General features: G+C 41.4%; 1 protein-coding gene across 1 annotated transcript in view; it reads right to left on the bottom strand.

Moving 5' to 3' along the window:
• Positions 1 to 806: 806 nt before the first annotated feature.
• Positions 807 to 22,767, bottom strand: part of LOC136876069 (uncharacterized) — a 77,666-nt gene continuing 55,705 nt past the window's right edge. Inside the window, exons 3-5 of the mRNA XM_067149705.2 lie at positions 12,479 to 12,772; positions 7,015 to 7,170; positions 807 to 1,474 (exon numbers count right to left, since the gene is read on the bottom strand). Coding sequence (XP_067005806.2) covers positions 1,220 to 1,474; positions 7,015 to 7,170; positions 12,479 to 12,772 — 705 coding nt within the window. The 3' untranslated portion in view covers positions 807 to 1,219. The remainder of the gene's footprint in view (positions 1,475 to 7,014; positions 7,171 to 12,478; positions 12,773 to 22,767) is intronic.

The following is a 22,767-nucleotide window of genomic DNA, read 5'->3' as shown; positions in this document are numbered from 1 at the left end:
TATTATCATTATTATTAGTTGTGGTATTACTTAAATTTTGTAGTATTATAATCAGATACTGGTGATTTACAGTAGTTTAAGAAAGGCTCAAAGTCCTACCTTTGTTACAAATGTTTTTACAATATTTTTAATATTTTTGGTCTCTTCACACGTCTCAGATAAGTCCTATCAAGGAGTGTTCTGTTTGGTCACGACTGGAATAATAATCTATATTGATTTGTGTTAAATGCCTGGGAATAAATACTAGCTAGTGATGAGGTGTATAAATATGCCAATATTGTCAAAGCTTTCATTTCTGTGGGGCTGTGAAATAGCATAAAAATGGATCATTACTGTCATGAATGTGACAGACAAAACCAGATATCTGAGAGAAAGTCTGTGCCACTTCTGCTTTGTTCAGAAAAAAATTCACTGATACTCACCAAGCTTTGAACTCAAATTTATTAGTGACAAACTGCCTGAGCTTTAGAGAGTTTAAAGAATAATTTACTTCATATCTGTGTATATGTATACACAGTTACTTTTTTAATCTGATGCCAAAAATCTCCCATGGTGCAGCAGACCATTGGGACTGCGGGTACTGGAGTCTGTCAGCCATATGCTTAGCATTCTTGACTCAGTCTACTGCCTCTTATATCAAACAGCACCTCAGGCTGGGTAAACTGTGTTTCAGCCCTCAGTCCAGAATTAAAATCCCTGGACTGGCTGGAACTAACTCTGGGACCTCCAGGTAAGAGGCAACTATGCTACCCCTCCACAACTGGGCTGTCTTATCTGATGTCTCACATTATTCACTTACCTACTCATTTATCTTTCTGTTGCCTGTCAGTCTCCCTTAAAATTATGTAAGTACTAAAGTACTCTCAACATTCTGGAGCAAGCAGAGAGAGAATCAACTTGCTTTGTTATGGCTCAGAGCATTTTCCATAGCTGAACTGTAAAATAAGGAAATTTCACATCATACACACTTAAGACCAAACTGCACCCTGTAAGGATGTTGGATGGATTGCACACTGTGTAACATTAGTACATTAGTTCCTTACTTGATCTGAAAACAGTGTCATTATTTTAATGCTTTGTCCATTTTCAATATTGAATTCTTAAGTCTTATGGCAAGCACTGAAGTAAGGCATGAATAGCAACACTTCACACTAATGAAATTGGTATAAAGCACTAGTTGTCCTCATCAATCCTACCCTACTTTCACTGTCCTGGGGATTCAGAGAGTGTCCCGTTGGCCATCCGATAGAGCATCACTGTTTGTCCGTGCCTGCCTCTCTCTGCCCACTCCTGGCTCCATAGCTATTGCAATGAACTCTTCTGCAATCTCACGGTCCAGACCGGTGTACGTCTTGGCAACTTCTTCTTCAGTCACAGGTCGCTCGTCGACAGTCCTTTTCTGGCTAGGTCTGTTCTCCCGGCTCCTTCGTCTTCGCCTTTCGTCGGCTGCATATTGTTTGCGTTTTGATCGGCCCTGCAAAGAAAATTACACATTATTTTGATTATTGTATTATTTATTATATTTGTTTTATATATTGATAAAATGGCTCTTTCAGTAACTTTAGGTGTAGCTCACAAGATTCAACACTGCATTTGTGATATGTAACAGAATAGATACTGAAGTTTTCACGACTTCCACTCCTGTATGGCATTGTCTAAATGGATGTACCTGATTGACAATGATGATGGGATATGAAAATTATTTGTTATTGTTTCTAAAACTGATTGCAACTGAAGGCATACTCATTCGCGAAGTTCAAATCCTGGCTGAAATAAGTGGGAATTTCTAAACGAAAATCATGGCCTTGTGGATCAGATTCCATGTAAACCAGAGGTCTCAAGGCTATGATCATGACAACAATGGTCATGTAAAACTACAAGCTTGGTTTTTCCACACTTGTGGGTTTGATTCCTTGTCAGGAAGTTAACAAATATAGAAAAAAAGAACTTCCAACGAGGCCCATAGACCTGGGGATCACTCAGCCTACAACAGAAATGAGCACCAAAGTGATACCTAGGGGTAAATGCAGCTGGGTATAGAGCTAACCCTTTATGGTTTCTTAAATACATAAATGATATGCGTAAAGAACTGGAATCACAGATAAGGATATTTGTGGATGATGTTATACTGTACAGAGTAGTAAATGAGTTGCAGGATTGTGAGCGATTACAGGGGGACTTAAACAATGTAGTGAGATGGACAGCAAACAATGGTATGAATGTAAATGGGATGAAAAGTCAAGTTGTAAGTTTCAGCAAGAGGAAAAGTCCTCTCAGTTTTAATTATTGTGTTGATGGAGTGATATTACCTCATGGGGGACAATGTAAGTACCTAGGTGTTAATATAAGGAGTGATCTTCATTGGGGTAATCACATTAACGAAGTATAGTTAGAAAAGGTTACAGATGTCTTCACCAGTGGCGTATCCTGGAATCTCCACTGAGGCATGCAACTAGTAACCATGCAGTTAACACAATGTATTAAGGAAATTTCAATTCTACTCACCCTAATTACATGTAGGTGAACTTGAGCCAAACAGTTTTACTGTAAGTTTCTGGATTGAACGTGCGTACACAATTCTTGTTTTCTTTTTAAATTTACGAGGGTCCGCCTCTGTGGTGTAGTAGTTAATGTAATTAGCTGCCACCCCCGGAGGCCCGGGTTCGCTTCCCGGCTCTGCCACGAAATTTGAAAAGTGGTACGAGGGCTGGAACGGGGTCCACTCAGCCTCGGGAGGTCAACTGAGTAGAGGTGGGTTCGATTCCCACCTCAGCCACCCTCAAAGTGGTTTTCCGTGGTTTCCCACTTCTCCTCCAGGCAAATGCCAGGATGGTACCTAACTTCAGGCCACGGCCGCTTCCTTCCCTCTTCCTTCTCTATCTCTTCCAATCTTCCCATCCCCCGCAAGGCCCCTGTTCAGCATAGCAGGTGAGGCAGCCTGGGCGAGGTACTGGTCATCCTCCCCAGTTGTATCCCCCGACCCAGAGTCTGAAGCTCCAGGACACTGCCCTTGAGGCGGTAGAGGAGGGATCCCTCGCTGAGTCCGAGGGAAAAGCCAACCCTGGAGGTAAGCAGATTAAGAAGAAGAAGAAATTTACGAGGGAAGGTAGAGGTCTCGCGGCTTTAACTATTTGCATCTTTTCATCAAACGAACGGCCAGTAAATGGCTTTTCAAACTGATTTACAATTATATCTGTTTTAGACTCATCCATCGTTAATACCACATTGCGCAAAATATAATAAAACATCGAAAATGACGAATAGCACAGGAACAGCACACACAGAATGAACTCACTAATCAGCAAAACACACAATGAATTAACTCACTAGTTAGCCACAACTCAAGCACTGGAGGTAAGTCACCCCAGTGGCATTGGTCAGTTTCGTCACTCTGGGTTCTCGCTAGGGGGTAATCTGTGTGTCCCATTCGCTGTAAACATGTCGACTTTCTCCAAGTTGCTAACAGATGGCAGAGAGTAGCACGGGTATGGGGTGACAAATTCTGACCAAGTTTCAATTGCAGCGACATCGTTCGGAGGGTTTCAGAACTACGTCTGCCACTGAATGCAATTTTAAGATTGAATGCCTTACATCGTTAACTCCTCCATTTGCTGTCTCTTTCTTCCGAGAGTGGAGTAGACGGCGAGACTACACCAGCATCACACGTAATCAAGCAACGGAACTAGTACAGTTGCGCGGACCTTTTGAACTCCTGAGAGATGAAATCGTTAATATTTGACCTGAAACAACCTAAAATCGTAAATCAGACAGTTCTTTGTGTTATCATAACGCATGCAATGAATGCCTTGCATTCAAGGAGAATACGCCCCTGGTCTTCACATAGTTATGAGAGTATTCAGGGGTTGTAGTAAGGACGTAAAGGAGAGGGCATATATGTGTCTGGTAAGACCACCATTAGAGTATACCTCCAGTGTATGGGGCCCTCACCAGGACTACTTGATACGAGAACTAGAAACAGTTGAAAGGAAAGCAGCACAATTTATTCTGGGTGATTTTCGACAAAGGAGTATTATGATATAGATGTTGATTCCCATAGGGAATCTGAAATATTTGTCCCAAATGAGTAAATTTATAATACCAATATAAATGGTCCGTTATTGGACATTATAAATTTTCCAGCTAACTCATTCCTGGTTGCCAGCGTTTTGCCCTCATGTGCTAGGTTGGGCTCATCAGTTGGTACCTAGCACACCTACCAAGACGCTGGCTAGTGCATACCGTGGTGGCCACTGTGCAGGCTACTTGGAGCCACCAGCAGGGTCAATGCACTATGAGAGACTTTGTCTCTTTACTACGAAAATGTTGCAAACTTTGGGCTAGGAAGACTTGGGAGTAAGGAAACAATATGATCGAGTATGTGGTATGTTTCATGCTGTCAGTGGAGCTTTTAAAAATAGGAAAGATAATTATATGAAGATAAAGTTGGAAGTTAAGAGGACAAATTGGGGCAAATATTCATTTATAGAATGTGGAGTAAGGGATTGGAATAAATTATCAAGGGAAATCTTCGATAAATTTCCAAGTTCGTTGAAAATATTTGAGAAGAAGCTAGGTAAATAATTATAAATGAATGTAAATATTAGGAAAACAAGTGATAGGGAATCTGCCACCGGGGCAACCACCCTAAATGCAGATCACTGATGATTGGTCGGTTGGTTGGTTCCCAATCCTAACCCTTTCCCATACTTGCATCGCTGAAAGCCTTTGATGTGTTAGTGCGATGTTAAACCAATTACAAAAAAACAAGCAAATGATATTACAATCTTTTTAAAACAAATTTGTAAATTGCTTGTAATTTACTTCTTTCCTGAATACTTTCAAAATATGCAAACCATCTCATCTATGTCACTGCTCTTATGAGCTATGCTCATTGTGAATGTATTTCAAAAAGCATCAATACTTTAATTAATTAAGTTGAATACGTAAGTTTCCTCGGTGGATCAGATGGAAGAGTCTCTTAATCATGGTCTCAAGTTTGAGAAATTTGATCCCATCAGAGGAAGTTGATATTTGGAGAGGTAAGAATCTGAGATAGGCCACGTCATAACTGTTGGCACATTAAGGACATTATTATTATTATTATTATTATTATTATTATTATTATTATTATTATTATTATTATTATTATTATTTCTTTGATTTTGGCCACCTGAGGACAACAGAAAGTAACCCTATGCATTCATCTTAATCCTTCTTTTCTTAACTTCCAATAGTTTTTCATCCTTTCACTTTGCTGTTTCCTTCTCTCTTGTGTCCAGATGTTATTATTACCTTTCCTCTTTTCCTTCTCCTGGAAACCTTTGAAATTTTGTATCAATCTTCTGAAAGTTGTTCTATCTTGTATTACATCCTCTGTTTTTTCAATCTCTGTCATATCTTTTTTTACTCCCTGGATCCACTGGTTGCCATTCCTGTTCTTATAAACATGGTTAAACACTCGTTTTTTTCAATCTGCTGTTATCCATCCTCATTATGTGACGAAAAAATTAAATTCTCCTCTTCCTGATCATGTCTAAGAACCTTTTATTTTCATCCTTGTATAGATCTTAATTCTTCCTATGTCTAAACTCTCCTTCCTTCGTTTTCAATGGTCCCCAAATTTTCCTCAATATTTTCCTTTCTATTTTCTCTATCTCTTCTATTTCACCAGCTTTCATTGAGAACATGCATTGTATGGCATACAGACTTTCTGGTTTGATTACTGTGTTGTAGTGTTTGATTTTAGTTTTCTCTGAGAGATTCTTCTTATTGTAGGTATCTTTCGTGAGTTGGTATGTTAGTTCCAGTTGTCTTGCTCTTGATCTGTTTACTTCCGTATCGAGTGCATTAACCTGAATTATTTCTCCTAGGTATTTAAATTTATTAACCTTGTTGATTTTCCTGTACTCTCTCTTTAGCACTGTGGGTGAATCCCTAATATTTGACATGAATTTAGTCTTCTCAAAAGATATCTGAAGTCCAACTTTTCCTGCTATTTCTTTCAAAAGATTGATTTGCTCTAAGGCAGTCTCTATACTTCCAGAGAGGATTGCTATGTCATCAGCAAAGGCCAAACAGTTTACACCAACCCCTTTGTGCTTTGAACCTAATCTTATCTCATGATGGAGTCCCCTTTCTTTAAGTCTTTCTTCCCATACTCTTATTACCTTTTCCAGGATGATATTAAAAAGAATCGAGGAAAGCCCATCTCCCCGCCTGACACCAGTTTTAATTTCAAATTCATCTGAGATCTGTCCCATAAATTACACTCTGGATTTTGTTTCAGTCAGAGTTTGGCTAATTATATTGATTGATTTTGTGTCAAATCCAAATTCCTCTAAAATGTTCAGTAGTGAAATTCTGTCTACTGAATCGTATGCTGTTTTGAAGGCCACAAAAGCTATGACATAGTTTTTGTTCTTTGTAACCCTGTCTCGTATTATAGTTTTCAGGTTTAAAATCTGTTCTGCACATGATCTGCCATTTCTGACCCACCTTGGTATTCTGCAATTTGTTTGTCTATTATTGGTTCAATTCTATCATGAAGAGCTTTTGACAGTATATATTATGTAACTGCTACAAGGGAAATTCCTCTGTATTTGTTCACATCTGTTTTATCACTGTTCTTATATAATGTGTGTATCAGTGCTTTTTTCCAATCATCAGGGATTTTCTCCATTCACTATATTTCTTGCTGCCTGCTTCTTTCCAGAGTTCTGCAACAATCAAATCTTCCCCTGAAACCTTATTATTTTTCAGACTTAGGATTATGTCATATATTTCTTTCTCATCTGGTGGGTCCGAGGGTTTAACATTTGTTTGTGGTTGACTGAATTCTAATCTTTCTTCAGGTTCTTCGCAGTTCAGTATTATTATTATTATTATTGGCAACAAGTTATACCCTTTCCCTTCAGGATCCTGCCATTAAGTTGCTAATTTAAAATGCTTTTTGTTGTGAAAATATCTTCTTCCTGCCCACAAAATATATCTGGTAAAGAGTTCTTTTCTACTCACCGTGTGACCATAAAGATGTGATGTCGGCCTCCTCACCACGTACCTCGGTTGAGCAAGAGGATTAATGTATCTTGGGCCTGGAAAATGGTAGTTGATTACCGATGGTGCTGGAATAGTCTGAGGTGGATGAGGTAGAGTAAAAATGGGCCCTGGAAGCTGTAAGAAAAAACAAACAAAACAGAAACATTATTAAAACTTTCTTTCATTTTAATGTCGTCCGTCTCCGTAGCGTATCAGTTAGTGCTATTATATGCCATCCTTGGAGGCCCAAGTTCGATTCTCAGTACTGCCAAAGATTTAAGAATGGCAGGGGGGCTGGTATGTGGTTAAAACGGTACATGCAGCTCAGCTCCATTGGAGGTGTACTTGAAAAGAGTTGTACCACCTCGGGACAAGGACACAAGTTCTGTCCGGGTCCATGACTAAATGATTAGCATGCTGGTATTTGATCTAAGGGCTTTTGGGTTCAATTTCTGGTTGGGTCAGCGATTTTAACCTTCATTGGTTAATTCTGATCGTTTGGGGGCTGGGTGTATGTGCCAGGGCCCCAATGCTTCCAAGATACAGGAAGTGATAAGGAATGAAAAAAATAGCTAGAATAATCAAATGACATAAGATAACAAGTTTCAATGGACACTTTGTGAGATGTACATTCCTATGTAATTATATCTAATTACAGAGAGAAGTCTCCTCTTGCTATACCAAAAATGAAAGGCTTCTTCTTTCACTTTCAGGCCAAGCGTTACCATAGAGGATGATACAAGAAGCAGTGAAAGTAATTTAAAGTGTGGCCTTGGTTATGGTGCGTGAGTGGTATAATGTATCCTAATGAGTCATCTGTATGCTTTTCACATTAGTGACAGCTGGAGCAAAATGTAAACAATGCACTCAGTAATTATTTCCTCATTAAATTACTTTATAACAGTACTAACTTTCTGAGAAGAACAAATATGATATTAAGGGTATCTGGACACGTCTTATTTTTCTATCTTTCTTTTTTCACTTAATTTAATAGAGTAAAGCTTTCCTCAGTCCAAGAAATTATAATGTGTATGTTCCTGAAGTACAAGTGTATTCTAAATACAGTAGCTGTTGAAATATGGCAGCACCACTGACCCTCCCCATCTAACATTATATTCAAGAAAGTGGCATTTTAAAAATCTTTTGTGCACTTTTCTCAGGAAGCATAAGACCTAGAACCATCAAACTTGGCACACGTCTTTATTAATCAATCAATCAATCAATCAATCAATCAATCAATCAATCAATCAATCAATCAATCAATCAATCAATCAATCATTAGTCACGACTTATCTACAGTTAGGGCTGTCACCCATGTGCAGATTCTCTATTGCTAGTCTTTCTTAAATGATGTCAAAGAAGTTGGAAATTTATTGAACATCTGGCTTGGTAAATTATTCCTCTCCCTAACTCCTCCTCCTATAAATTAATATTTTCCTCAATTTGTCCTCTTGAATTACAACTTTATTTTCATATTATGATCTTTCCTACACCATGCAAGTTTATTCGTCTATTAATGTCACTCCAAGCCTTCTCTCCACTGACACTTGAAACATTCCACATAGTTGAGCTGTTTGTCTCCTTACTCCAAAGTCTTCCCAGCCCAAAATTTCCAGCTTTTTCATTATGCTACTCATTTGTTGGAAATCTTTCTTTCTTTCTTAGCCCGTTTACCCTACAGGGTTGGTTTTTCCCTCGGATTCAGGAGAGATCCCTCCTCTACCGCCTCAAGGGCAGTGTCCTGGAGTGTGGGAACGTTATGAATATGAATATTTATTGGAGTGATCAATCAATCAATCCTGATCTGCATTTAGGGCAGCTGCCCAGGTGGCAGATTCCCTATCTGTAGTTTTCCTAGCCTTTTCGTAAATGATTGCAAAGAAATTGGAAATTTATTGAACATTTCCCTTGGTAAGTTATTCCAATCCCTAACCCCACTTCCTATAAATGAATATTTCCCCCAATTTGTCCTCTTGAATTCCAACTTTATCTTCATATTGTGATCTTTCCTACTTTTAAAGACACCACTCAAACTTATTCGTCTACTGATGTCCTCCCATGCCATCTCGCCACTGACAGCTCGGAACATACCAATAACGGACCATTTATATTGCTACATACCACTTTAGCATCCTACATACCACTTAGTCGAGCAGCTCATCTCCTTTCTCCCAAGTCTTCCCAGCCCAAACTTTGTAAGATTATTGTAACGCTACTCTTTTGTCGGAAATCGCCCAGAACAAATCAAGCTGCTTTTCTTTGGATTTTTTCCAGTTCTTGGATCAAGTAATCCTGGTGAGGTTCCCATACACTGGAATCATACTCTAGTTGGGGTCTTACCAGAGACTTACATGCTCTCTCCTTTACATCCTTACTACAACCCCTAAATATCCTCATAACCATGGGCAGAGATCTGTACCTTTTATTTACAATCATATTTATGTGATTACCCCAATGAAGGTCTTTCCTTATTTTAACACCTAGGTACTTACAATGATCCCCAAAGGGAACTTTCAACCCATCAATGAAGTAATTAAAACTGAGAGGACTTTTCCTATTTGTGAAACTCACAACCTGACTTTTAACCCCATTTATCATCATACCATTGCCTACTATCCATCTCAAAACATTATCGAGGTCATTTTGCAGTTGCTCACAATCTTGTACTTATTTATTACTCTGTACAGAATAACATCATCTGCAAAACGCCTTATCTCTGATTCCACTTCTTTACACATATGATTGATATATATAAGAAAACATAAAGGTCCACCGACCAATAATACTGCCTTGAGGAATTCTCCACTTAATTATTACAGGGACAGATAAAGCTTCGCCCACAGGTACGCTAATTCTCTGAGTTCTTTAGGTCGGGGATAAAACTGGGTAGGAGGGCCAGTACCTCGCCTGCTATGCTGAAAAGGGGCCTTATGGGGGATGGGAATATTAAAGGAGATAGGCAAGGAAGAGGGAAGTAAGTGGCCGTGGCCTTAAGTTAGGTACCATCCCGGCATTTGCCTGGAGAAGAAGTGGGAAACCACGGAAAACCACTTTGAGGATGGCTGAGGTAGGAATCAAAATCCCTCTACTCAGTTGACCTCGCAAGGCTGAGTGGACTTTTCAAATTTCATGGAGGAGCCATGGCGGCAGCTAATCACACTAACTTCTACACCATAGAGGCAAACTTGTTGGAAATCATCCAGAAGAAATAGCACTGCTTTCCTTTGAATTTTCTCTAGTTCTCGAATTAAGTAATCCTGATGGGTGGGTCACATACACTAAAACCATGCTCTAATTGGGGTCTTACCAGAGACTTATATGCCCTCTACTTTATATCTCTACTACAACCTTAAATATCCTCATAACCATATGAAGAGAACTGTAACATTTATTTACAATCCCATTTATGTGATTACTCCAATACAGATCCAATTAAATGCTTTAAAAAAATACTTACAAAAAGTATATTTATCCCTAAAATATAAGTAGTATTACTCTAACCACCTCAAAATTTTTAGCATAAAGATATTTTCTTTTTGTGTGCCCATTTTCATCTTCATCCTCCTTTCCCCTTATCCAGCTCTTCCCAGGTCGGGGCACTTATGGCACTTCTCCCCATCCTCTCTTATTCCACCATTTTGTCCCAGTACAGGTTTCTTCTGCTTGCACTGCTCTTTATCAAATTGATCCACCTTGTTCTGCGTCTCCCTCTCGGACTCTTTCGCTCGCTCTTCATCTCCGTGATCTGTTTTGGTATTCTTTCCTCTTCCATCCTCTTTACATCTCCACATCATCTTAGATTATTCCTATAAATTCTCTTATTTAGGTTTTCTATTCCTGCTTCCTTTCTAACATCTTTGTTTCTCACTCTGTCTTTCCTATCATACTTCTTAGGTATTTCATTTTACTGGCTTGAATGTTACTGTCCTCCCTGCTTGTCATTGTCCAGGTCAATACGGGTGCGTAATACATTTTATACATTATCTCTTTACACTTCCTTATTCCAGACAAGTTTTCTTCCTCTCTGGTCGAATCCATTGATCTGTTCCACCCTCTGGCTAATCTCCAAGTCCAGCCTTATGTTCTACATTAATACACTCTCTAGGCATTTGAAAGTTCTCACAATTTCAAGGCTTTGATCACCAATTTTCACAATGCATTTCACTTATATTTTTCCTCTTGATATCACCATGGTCTTGCTTTTCCATGTGCTGATTTTCATACCATACATTTCAATTTTTTGTTCAGTGCATCAAGTTGTTCATTTGTTCCGCAGACTGCAATATCGTCTGCAAATACTAATTCCCATATGCTTCCTTTGTCTCCTTTACAATTTCGTCCATAACCATTAAAATCAAAAGAGGTGACAGCACACTCCCCTGTCTTAGTCCAGTTTAATTTCTAAACCATTCTGTCTTTCCAACCGGAGTCTGTACACTGTTGCCGCAGTTGTTGAACACTGCTTGCACCATTTCTACAGTTTGGGAACCCAGAGCTTCTCACCAGGCATCTAATATATCTTGCAGATTGTTTAGATCTGTGCTGATGAGAGCTATCTTGTCTACATAACAATTTCCACCCATGGGCCGGGTCTGTTCGGAACATAGGACTCTCCACCTTCTGTTTTCCCACCTCCTCTCTGTTATCACCGCTGTCCAGTCCTCTCCTCTCTTCTGAGCACTCTCCTCTATTCCTTTCAGCCACCTAACCTTTGATCTTCCTCTTGGTCGGATGATGTATTGTAACCACGTAGCAGATGAGATTTACAGAGGGCCACAAAATGTTCACAACATTCCTTGAATTAATTATTTTTCTTCTTCTTCCTAGCTTTTTCTCAGCACTCCGTATGGATTTAGCCCATTTCGTTTTAAGGCCAGATGCCTTTCCTGATGCCAATCCTGTTGTGTGTTTCTGTGGTGGCTTGTAGTCATGGAGGAAGTGTAATTGGACAACAGTCCTCTCTTAACACTAATAAGATGGAAATTGGAAGAGGTCTGAAGGTATTTGTAAAGGAAGGGAAAGGCCACAAAGGGCATGAAAATTAGATTCCCTAGGCCTCGCAAAACCTAATACCATAAGGGCTGAAAAAAAAGAAATAGGGAGGTTAGATAAGAAAGATAAAGGCACGGAGCTTGACACAAGTAAGTGGAGGTAATGCCTGACTCAGACAAGAGACCCGTGGCCGCTATGCTACACTCCCATGTTGAGAACCCTGGTCTCCTGTGTAGTCGCTTCTTATGACAGGCAGGAGATACAGCAGATTTTATATGTCTGGCCCCACCCACAGGAGGATAGTGTGATGAGTTGTTGTACTGTGTGTAAAGGAAGATGTATATTGAGATGAATACAAACGCCCAGGCCCGAGCTAGGCGTGTTAAAATCCCAGACCTGGCTGGGAACTGAACTGGGGACCCTCTGAACTGAATACCATAAGGATACTTACAGTGGGCTGAGGGATGAGCACCATATTACTGCGATGGAAGCCTGGCTGTTGACCAAGCCAGCTACTGATAAGTCTCTCCTTGCTGCTGGTGCTGTAGAAGGATCCACTTTGTTCAAGAGACTCGTCGGAGTGAGAACTGAGAGGCCTGCGAGAAGCACAGGGACAGACTCTCCTGTAGCAGCGGTGAATAGACACGATGGCTATGAGGCAATGCAAGGCAGATACCACGAGCAGACCACAGTTGGACAGGATAGGAGGCCAGTCGATGCCTTCTTCAGACTCGATGAGTTCCTCCTGAAAACAACAAGAACTTTGTAACACAACCAAAATTGAATGCAAACAACAGCAATATACCTGATTGAAGCATACATAGCTACACACATCTTCATTATAGACCGCCATGTCTTTCAGCATTTGGTCTACAATTAACGAAACACCTGCAATAGCCTTGCTTAGTTCTGCACCTCTTATCATTATATCTTAAAAACATGAGTCTGACTATTGTTGCCTTCATCTCTCTCTACTTCTCTGATCCTCTAAAGCTGATTTAATTAGTTTCCTAGGTAACCTATCCAATACAAGATATTAGAATCATTCCGCATTGACATTTTTCACTTTACAAAGGTAAAATTAAGCGTATCCTCCTAATTCAATACATCATATAATTCCATCATTAGATGGAGTAATCAAATTCAAACATGTTTCAGCTCGTTTGAGCTATCTTCAGTGAAAAACACCTTCTAAACACCATAAATTTAAAGCTTTCTTCACACCAATTTTACACTTTTTACTTATCATCCCAAGTTTCTCACACAACCTCATTTTTTCCATTACAGATTGAAACTTCATTGACGGTTTCCACTAGGTCACTTACAGTTTATCATGCATCTGTCATCTGCTCTAACACAGCTTCTCAAAATTTGTCGCAGCCCTCCCGACCTTTTAAAATAAGGCAAACAAACCAGCCAACACAGTGAAACAATAATCGAGAACGGGACTGCTAGATTGAGAAGATATTGAGAATGCTGCTGTTCTAAGTTTTTAAATTTCATTGGCGTTTTTCCAACACTTGTCACATGCATTTCGCCTGCACATTATCTCAGGCTTGGTTTCTCAAACTTTTTCGCTCCCGCTACCCTCCTAGCCATTCAATGTGATGGTGTTTCTACAAAGGCAGACTTTCAACCTGAGTTTTCGACACAGTGATTTCATCCTGTTTTGTATTGTTATGAAACCAAATTTTGTAAACTAAGAGGTCTGCAACCTCGCTATGTGCACTTATTGTTCGTTTCCATCTATATCATTTGATTTGTTTTCTTTTCTTCTTAGGTAACACAGTTTCTAGATTCAATTATGTTTTGTATTAACCCCTGTTTTCACTGAATTTTAACGCAGCGAGTTGTTTCATGCTCCACATGATGTAAATATTATATATTGGGTTGTTGTTACTTCTGTCATGTCTCTCTTTTGTTTTTTCATTTGTTTCTTCATTATGTTTATTGGCACAGTTTTAGCTTGTATAATGTAATTAATTCAACCCCTCCCTTTTTTTCACCGAAGAATATGTTTGAATTTGTTTACTCCATCTAATGATGGAATTATATGATGTAATGAATTAGGAGGATACACATAATTTTACCTTTGTAAACTAACCTATCCAATGGTGACAATTAGAAGCGGGGGCAGGGGCAGGGGGGAAATGAGGGAAGCTGTCCCTCACTTTGCAGAGAAAAAATAATTTTTATTCCATTTTAGCACCTAAAACTAGGAATTATAAAGAAAACAATTTATGAAAACCTTGTTTATCACCTAATTCTTTCCTTTAATTTCTTTCAATGTTAAAATATTAGTGGATATATGCACAAAATGTCACTTGATTCGCACAGCACCACAGCAGGTAGTGGGGATTTGCTCAGCAGCGTGCAGAGCACAACTTTTCTGTAAGGTGGTGGTGGTGATTATTGTTTTAAGAGGAAGTACAACTAGGCAACCATCCTCTATATAACACTAATCAGATGAAAAAAATGGAAGGGATCCAACACTTTGAAAAATGAAGATATGTGCAGATCACAACATTAATCTAATGGTATTGAATAGCACTTCGTTAGTTGCTACAGAAGTGTTCACATCAGTTCCTGGCGATTATGTTAGGTGCCAAGGCTTCATTTCATTCCCATTGGGGCCGATGACCTTCGACGTTAGGCCCCTCAAAACAACAAGCATCATCATCAAGCATTTCATTCCCAATAGCCCAGCAATAGTTACCCCCTCCACTACTTTTCTTTCCCATCTTTCCCCTCCAAGCTCTCGTCTTCGCGCATGTTCGAGCATGTGCTGTGAAAAAGGGAAGCAGGGGTATATTTTTGCCAAGGTCATGGACAATGAGGTATGATTCACCCATTCGTCAGTCTGTCAGTCTCACTTAGTGTCTGTGTAGTTCTCTCTTAGTGTGCAGTAAATTACTAAATACCTTTTTTATTGTATAATCACGCCGAACTTCAATGTAACACATGTGTAATTGCTCTTTCGGTGAAAGTTTCATTGTACTGATTCAACATCTCAAAAAACTATTATTACCACAGTTAAGTTGGTAAATTGTCAACTTTTACTTCTCCGTCGAGATTCGCTCAGAGAGCTTCAAAAACCTACCATTTTTTAACTGTTTAGTTTTTCAGTATTTGTGTATACCCCCTACCCCCTCGAACTATATCCCAGGGACCACCGGTACCTTTTGTTGTCTATAATTTTTCGTCCTCCCACTTCTAATTCCCAACCACCGCTACTGTTACCCATCCTCCTCTTTTCGCCGCACATGACTACACCACCGGCGACAGTTTACGCGTACGATACAGCTTCATTCGCCGAGTTCATTCTAGCCTTTATCTCCTCATTTTGTGTAAGGTACTCTCCCGCCATTTTTCCGACTGTCTGTGCCAGTATTCATTCTTGCTATACTTTCATGTCTGTTACAGGGTCCACTACTTTTCATTCCCTTACAGAAAAGTCCCACTGTGGGTGGGGGCAGTAGAATAACACCCACGGTACCCTTGCCTGTCATAACAGGCGACTAAAAGGGGATCTTAACATGGGAGCGTGGGTTGGCGATCACGGGGCCCTTAGCTGAGTCTTGGCATTGTTCCCACTTAATTGTGTCAGACTCCTTAGCCTACTTTCATCTATCCTATCCGACCTTACAGATTCTTACAGAATACCGTTGTTTGCAACTCCGAGGTAACCTTTGTTACACCTGAACGTGAATCAAACAGCGCGGCTGCTTGCTCGGTTTTCATAACAGATTCAGCTGTTCACACTGTAATAAACAGTACGACAATGACCTTCTAATTGCCTTCGTTTTTTATTCTGTGTGGAGGTCCCAAGCATATTTTGAATCAAGGAAATGTCACATAAGCACTCACAGATCCACGAACTTACAAAAAAAAAAAAAAAAAAAAAAAAAAAAAAAAAAAAAAAAAAAAAAAAAAAAAAAACTGAACTTACGCGCGCAGCAAGTAAAACGCTTAGCCACCGCCACCCAACAGTTTCGGCCAGACATCGTGGTACTTGCCGCAAGTGTACGAGCGCGCGGAGAAGAGATCACACTTTCTCTTCTAAACTGTGGAATGGTAAAATACTATTGTACAGCATGGCTCACCTCCATTGGGCCTGAAAGCAGTTGCACCACCTCGGGGCGGCAACAGAGGAGTTTGTTGGATATCAGTTAAGGCTAACACTCACTTTCGTTAGGGCATGAATTTCCTTATGAATATCATCCTCAGCAACATGTATATCTTACTTTAATTAATATGAAAACATTTAAAAGCTCAGCATCGATTTTGCTTGCGTTTCAAAATCGCCAGAAATTATGATTAATACAACTTCGCTCATGTGGAGGCTGCCACAAAGTATATCGACTACAAATAACATATTAATTAAAAACTTGAGAGTTATTGCCATGTCAACATAAATCAAGTACAACACTCGACTATTTCACAATAAGCAACCCCTTCCCAAACAAAACATTTAAATTCACTGCTTAGCTGGTCCTCGTAACCCTTACAATCATGCGAGACCGGTCCCTATTTTACACCAGTTAAACTCCAATGAAAATGAAATATATAAAGGACACCCACATTCGTTTATATAAATCACCGCCGTCTCGATCCTCTTATACTGCCTGCTCTATGCCACTAGTTTAACACAGGAAGGCGCGACTACCAATATTTCTCCAAGTCGCCGTAAGAGTGCAGCAGTAGACGCACAATCTTCGCTATCAGTGTGGGTGTAACATTGTGTTATTGGTGCATGAATGTGTGTGAAAACCTGAGTTATTTCGTTCGTACAAGAGATATTTTGTATAGAACTGTGAAATGAATTAATCATGTTATGCTTATAGACATTTCAAAAGTGATTTTAAGGTGTTGGTACTTGTTTCTTTCCGTTTGTGCAAGGTATATTTTTCGCAGAACTGAAACTTCAGATTCTTTCCCCGAAATATTCAATTGTTGTGTACCATTTTGCCAATCTCGGCAAGGTGGTTCGCAGCCAGAAAAGATAAGACTCAATGAAATACCGTCTAGAAGGGAATTGGGAGAAAAGCGGCTGTCGGCTTTATCTAGGCAAGGACCTAATAAAGGAAGTAATTGGATATCTTCAGATTACCCTCGTATCTGTGCCTTTACACCTTATTTCAGAAGGTGATGGAGCCTCCGCGGCTCAGGCGACAGCGCGCCGGCCTCTCACCGCTGGGTTCTGTGGTTCAAACCCGATCACTCCATGTGAGATTTGTGCTGGACAAAGCGGAGGCGGGACAGGTTTTTCTCTGGATACTCCGGTTTTCCATGTCATATTTCATTCCAGGAACACTCTCGAATATCATTTCATTTCATCTGTCATTCATTAATCATTGCCCCGGAGGAGTGCGACAGGATTCGATAGCCGGCACAATTCCTATCCTCACTGCTAGATGGGGGCTTCATTCATTCTATTCCTGGCCCGGTCGAATGACTGGAAACAGGCTGCGGATTTTTTTTCAGAAAGTGATTAAAGCCGTGGAGGATAGTGGATTCCTTGTGATAAGAATTGTGACGGACAATCACAAAACAAACGTCTTCATGTTTAGACATTTTGGGCAACCTCATATATCCAAACAATAATATTCCAATCAAGCTAGAAACAGGAAATCAAATCGTAATTTGCGGGTTATACGTTCGTGTTGTTGAAGAGAGGATGGAGTGTGACATTTGTGTCAGCAACATCTCACTGCCTAGAGCTTCGACACCGCTAAATGGAACTGATTATGCATCAGGACAGAGGAGGAGTTCGATGCCCGAAACCTTATTTTGTTGCTCTGGTGAAGCATCTGCAGGAGTTCGTTTAAGCTGCTGTGCCCTACTGTCGAACTCCTTCAAACGTACGAGCGTAATGTGAGGAGTTGCAACGTCTTCCCTTTCAGAATACCGGGCGAGTTGGCCGTGCGGTTAGGAGCGCGCAGTTGTGGGCTTGCATCCAGGAGATAGTGCGTTCGAACCCCACTGTCAGCAGCCCTGAAGATGGTTTTCCGTGGTTTCCCATTTTCATACCAGGAAAATGCTGGAGCTGTACCTTAATTAAGGCCACGACCGCTTCCTTCCAATTTCTAGGCCTTTTCTATCCCATCATCGCCATAAGACCTATATGTGTTGATGCGAAGTAAAACAAATAGCAAAAAAAAAAAAAAAAATCTTTCAGAATATGTTTTGTTAGAGTGTGAAGTCAAAGAACATCAGCAAACTGTTAGTGATATTATCCTAACCAAGTTCGTAAGACCCCTGTTATTTGATATTGCGTTGGCAAGAACACAAAAAGTACGGTACCACGCCAAGCTTTCGTACAGGCAAATCGTTAAATTGTGCATGAAGAGGCCAACTGCGACTTCATACAGGTAATATTGCCGATATTTAATATTACTGATGTAATTTACGATCTTCAGTGAACATATGACCATACTGCATAGTGTTTTGTAGGCTGCCGTCATTAGAATAAGTTTAGAACATTGTGCGTCTATGTCTGCCATCTAGCGGAGAAATGTTGTCGCAGCGTAGTCGCAAAAAGGCTCGCATAGAGCAGGCAGTATAGGAGGATCGAGACGGCGGTGATATAAATACAACCAAACTTCTTAAATCGGACGTCTATAGTTGAGCCCACGAGAGTTTGAACACCACCGGCGAGAAAAAGTTGATTAACGCTGCTCGAAAATGGCCTGTTGCTATGGCAACGATAACAGAGATGCCGCATTTAAGGAAACTATCGCCACGCGGGTTGCCTTTCTCTCTGTCGCTTTTGTACCCCTTGTGGGTGGGGGCGGTAGAATAACACCCACGGTCGTAAGAGGCGACTAAAAGGGGCCCCAGGGTATCTTAACTCGGAAGCGTGGGTTGGCGACCATGGGGCCCTGAGCTGAGTCCTGGCATTGCTTCCACTTACTTCTGCCAGTCTCCTTACTTTCATCTATCCTACCCGATCTCCCTTGGACAACTTTTGTTCTTTTCCGACCCCGACGGTATTACAGCACTCGAGGCCTAGGGAGTCTTTCATTTTCACGCCCTTCGTGGCCCCTGGCTATCTTTGGCCGATACCTTCATTTTTCGAAGTGTCGGATCCCTTCCATTTTTTCTCTCTGATTAGTGTTAATAGAGGATGGTCCCCTAGTTGTACTTCCTCTTAAAACAATAATCACCACCATCACCACAGTCGCTTTTGTGATATTATTCGGAATTGTACTGTGTTAGTTGTTGCTGGTTAATGTAATTATTTACGTGTTTGTTTCCTGAATATTATTTTCTTTCTTAGTTTTTTTTGTAAGTTAATCAGTGGTCAGTTGTACAGTTCTATTCTCTATTTAACATGTGCATTTGTTGAGGTTATTGTCAGTTATAATCTATGAAATCTCATATTTATCGGCAATGACGTGTTTTGTCTTAAATGCTGGAATTATTAGCTCGAGCTTAGGAGCGGATCAAAGTTTACTGAATTGTATTAGGCCAACATAGTTGATTAAATACTCAGCCTGTATGAGAGAGTGATATGCCGCAGATGGAGGTAACTATGACAACGCAGCGTACTTCGTAGTTACTGCTTTCGCCGCTCAAATGTCACACTCCGTCTCTCGTGCGCCCACTGAAGACCGATTACAATACTGGAGTATTTGGAGTCGGTCTTGGCCCAAACAAATAACTCGAAATTTCGATATCTCGAAGGCATTTTTGTTTCCCGACCTGATCGTATACATTTTACATGTTATATAAATTTTCTTTAACTCGAAGTTCTATTACTCGATGTTTTCTATATCTCAAGGAATATTTTAAGCCAAGATTTCGTAGCTCGAAGTTATGCGGAACATTCTCCATATGCGTACTCATTATCCCCGCATAAAACTAGTTCCTGTAGTAGAAACCATAAATTAAGTTGTCTCTTTATACGCATTCTCTAAATTTTAATTAAAGAGTATTGTTTTACTAGGCACATGCTACCATAGCACTTTGTAAGCTTCAGCCGCTGCGTATACCATGGCAGCTTAAATCGTACTTTAGCTAGGCTACTTCGCACCCTTAAAGAAGCTGTTTACAGTACGGGGTGCTGTGTTAATTTGCAGGTTCCTCACGTGCTGGGTCACTGAAGCACTGACCACATTTCGCAGCTTTGTTCAAGGACAGTCAACAGTTGGTAAGGACGTGTTCTTTGCTGTTAATCTGCTGGAAAAATTGGTAGAGAGCATAGTGTTATAGCGAAAACGCCAAAGGAAATAACATTAAAATAAGAAATATCCGTATTAAGGCATAATAAGGTCTTTAAAATATTGAATTTTAGTACGACATCTAAACGTCATATTAAAACTATAGGCGTAAAAAAAGAAAATGATAGCATTGGTGACAAACGTTAATAAAGGTACAGTTTATTTTTTTCTTCGTGGAGCCAATGTGTATGTGCATTTTTCTATACCTCGAATTTCCGATCACTCGAATTATTTTCAGCCTCCACAAGCACTTCGAGATATCGAAGTTCGACTGTAGTCCTCTCATGTTCTGAAGTTCTGACCACAGCAGTGTTCTCGCATGCGCTGTACAAGTGTTGATAACGCTGGCAGTGCGTCTTTCTCACCAACTAGGTCCTTCGAGAAAACGTATTCTAAGATAAAAAGTCGCAACACTGTGGTTCTGACTCCACATAAAACTCATAACATCACGATAACAGCAGACACGTAAAGCTACAGGATTGATTAGTGTTAACACACAAGTACATCACACATGCTCACTTATTTTTGCTTCGGCCGGGTGTCGGCTCAACTATATCTTCGCACCCAGCCGACCCAACAAAGCACATAGGCCAGACACCACGTTGGAAGTCGGCCTCCCAACATGTACACCTGTGTTGTCCTGGACGTCCAACAATCCATCACTGAAGAAACCATCCTATCCGAACTCCGCAAGTCTGGAGTATACAGCGCAACAAGGCTTCATGAAGGTTCCGTACCATCAAACGACGTCCTGCTTTTCTTCAAAACATCCACCGAACGTGACCATCTTCTCGCCACTGGTGCACAAATCTGCCAACGCCTCCATCAAATGGAAGACACTCCCAGCAATATTTAGAGCAACTCTCGGACTATTCTCCTGATCCACCTCCTTACACACCCCCGCCACGACCCTTGTCCTTTTCTTACACCACTACAACCACCACCACTACTACCACCCTCACAACCTCCCCAGTTCACACCTCCCTCACAACTTCGCTCACGACTACGGTAACAACCCACCCTATCATGACCACTACTATCACCACGCCTCCCACCCCTACCTCATCAAGTTGAGAACCAGAGCCTGCAACTGACACTACCACCGACACAATGCCGTCACCATCGACCGATTGCACCTGCGTCATCCGAGGAGTGGACCCGCTCTTATCCAACGACGCCATACTTCAAGACCTCCGCCAGACAGGAACACCAGTTCGCCGAGCAACTCGGATTTTCAACGCTACAGGACCTACCCACCTCGTTCGCCTTCATCTGCTGACTCCGGACATCGCCCAACATTTCATCAACAACGGCATCCATCTTCAAGTCCGCCATCATCACACTGAACCATCTCGCTCTCCTCCCCAACCTTCTAACCGATCTCATACACCCCGTCGCCATCCCCGGCCGGCTCCTCCTTTCCTTCCACCGAGTCCACAAATCCGTGTTTACCCTCCTCCACCTGGTTTTTCTCCTCCAATACCATCCCCAACAAACCCCCTCCACAACTTACTCACTTCCCTGCATAACTTCTCCTGTATCTTTCACATCTTAGCCCTTTCCCTTACCTGTAGCACTAAACTCTCCTTTGTCCAACAGCCATTATATCATCCTACTACATACACTGACTGACAGAGCAAATGCAACACCAAGAAGGAGTGGTCAGAACTTTATGCCAATTGCAGGGTAGACTGACGTCACTGAGGTATGCTCATGATGTGAAATGCGCCGCTGTGCTGCGCACGTAGCGAACGATAAATGGGAGACGGCGTTGGCGAATGGCCCACTTCGTACCGTGATTTCTCAGCCGACAGTCATTGTAGAACGTGTTGTCGTGTGCCACAGGACACGTGTATAGCTAAGAATGCCAGGCCGCCGTCAACGGAGGCATTTCCAGCAGACAGACGACTTTACGAGGGGTATGGTGATCGGGCTGAGAAGGGCAGCTTGGTCGCTTCGTCAAATCGCAGCCGATACCCATAGGGATGTGTCCACGGTGCAGCACCTGTAGCGAAGATGGTTGGCGCAGGGACATGTGGCACGTGCGAGGGGTCCAGGCGCAGCCCGAGTGACGTCAGCACGCGAGGATCGGCGCATCCGCCGCCAAGCGGTGGCAGCCCCGCACGCCACGTCAACCGCCATTCTTCAGCATGTGCAAGACACCCTGGCTGTTTAAATATCGACCAGAACAATTTCCCGTCGATTGGTTGAAGGAGGCCTGCACTCCCGGCGTCCGCTCAGAAGACTACCATTGACTCCACAGCATAGACGTGCACGCCTGGCATGGTGCCGGGCTAGAGCGACTTGGATGAGGGAATGGCGGAACGTCGTGTTCTCCGATGAGTCACGCTTCTGTTCTGTCAGTGATAGTCACCGCAGACGAGTGTAGCGTCGGCGTGGAGAAAGGTCAGATCCGGCAGTAACTGTGGAGCGCCCTACCGATAGACAACGCGGCATCATGGTTTGGGGCGCTATTGCGTATGATTCCACGTCACCTCTAGTGCGTATTCAAGGCACG

Source organism: Anabrus simplex, chromosome 6 (genome assembly GCF_040414725.1).
Source record: "Anabrus simplex isolate iqAnaSimp1 chromosome 6, ASM4041472v1, whole genome shotgun sequence".
Taxonomy (NCBI): domain Eukaryota; kingdom Metazoa; phylum Arthropoda; class Insecta; order Orthoptera; family Tettigoniidae; genus Anabrus; species Anabrus simplex.
Note: the sequence above shows the minus strand (reverse complement) of the source record. Positions and strands in the feature narration are given on the sequence as shown.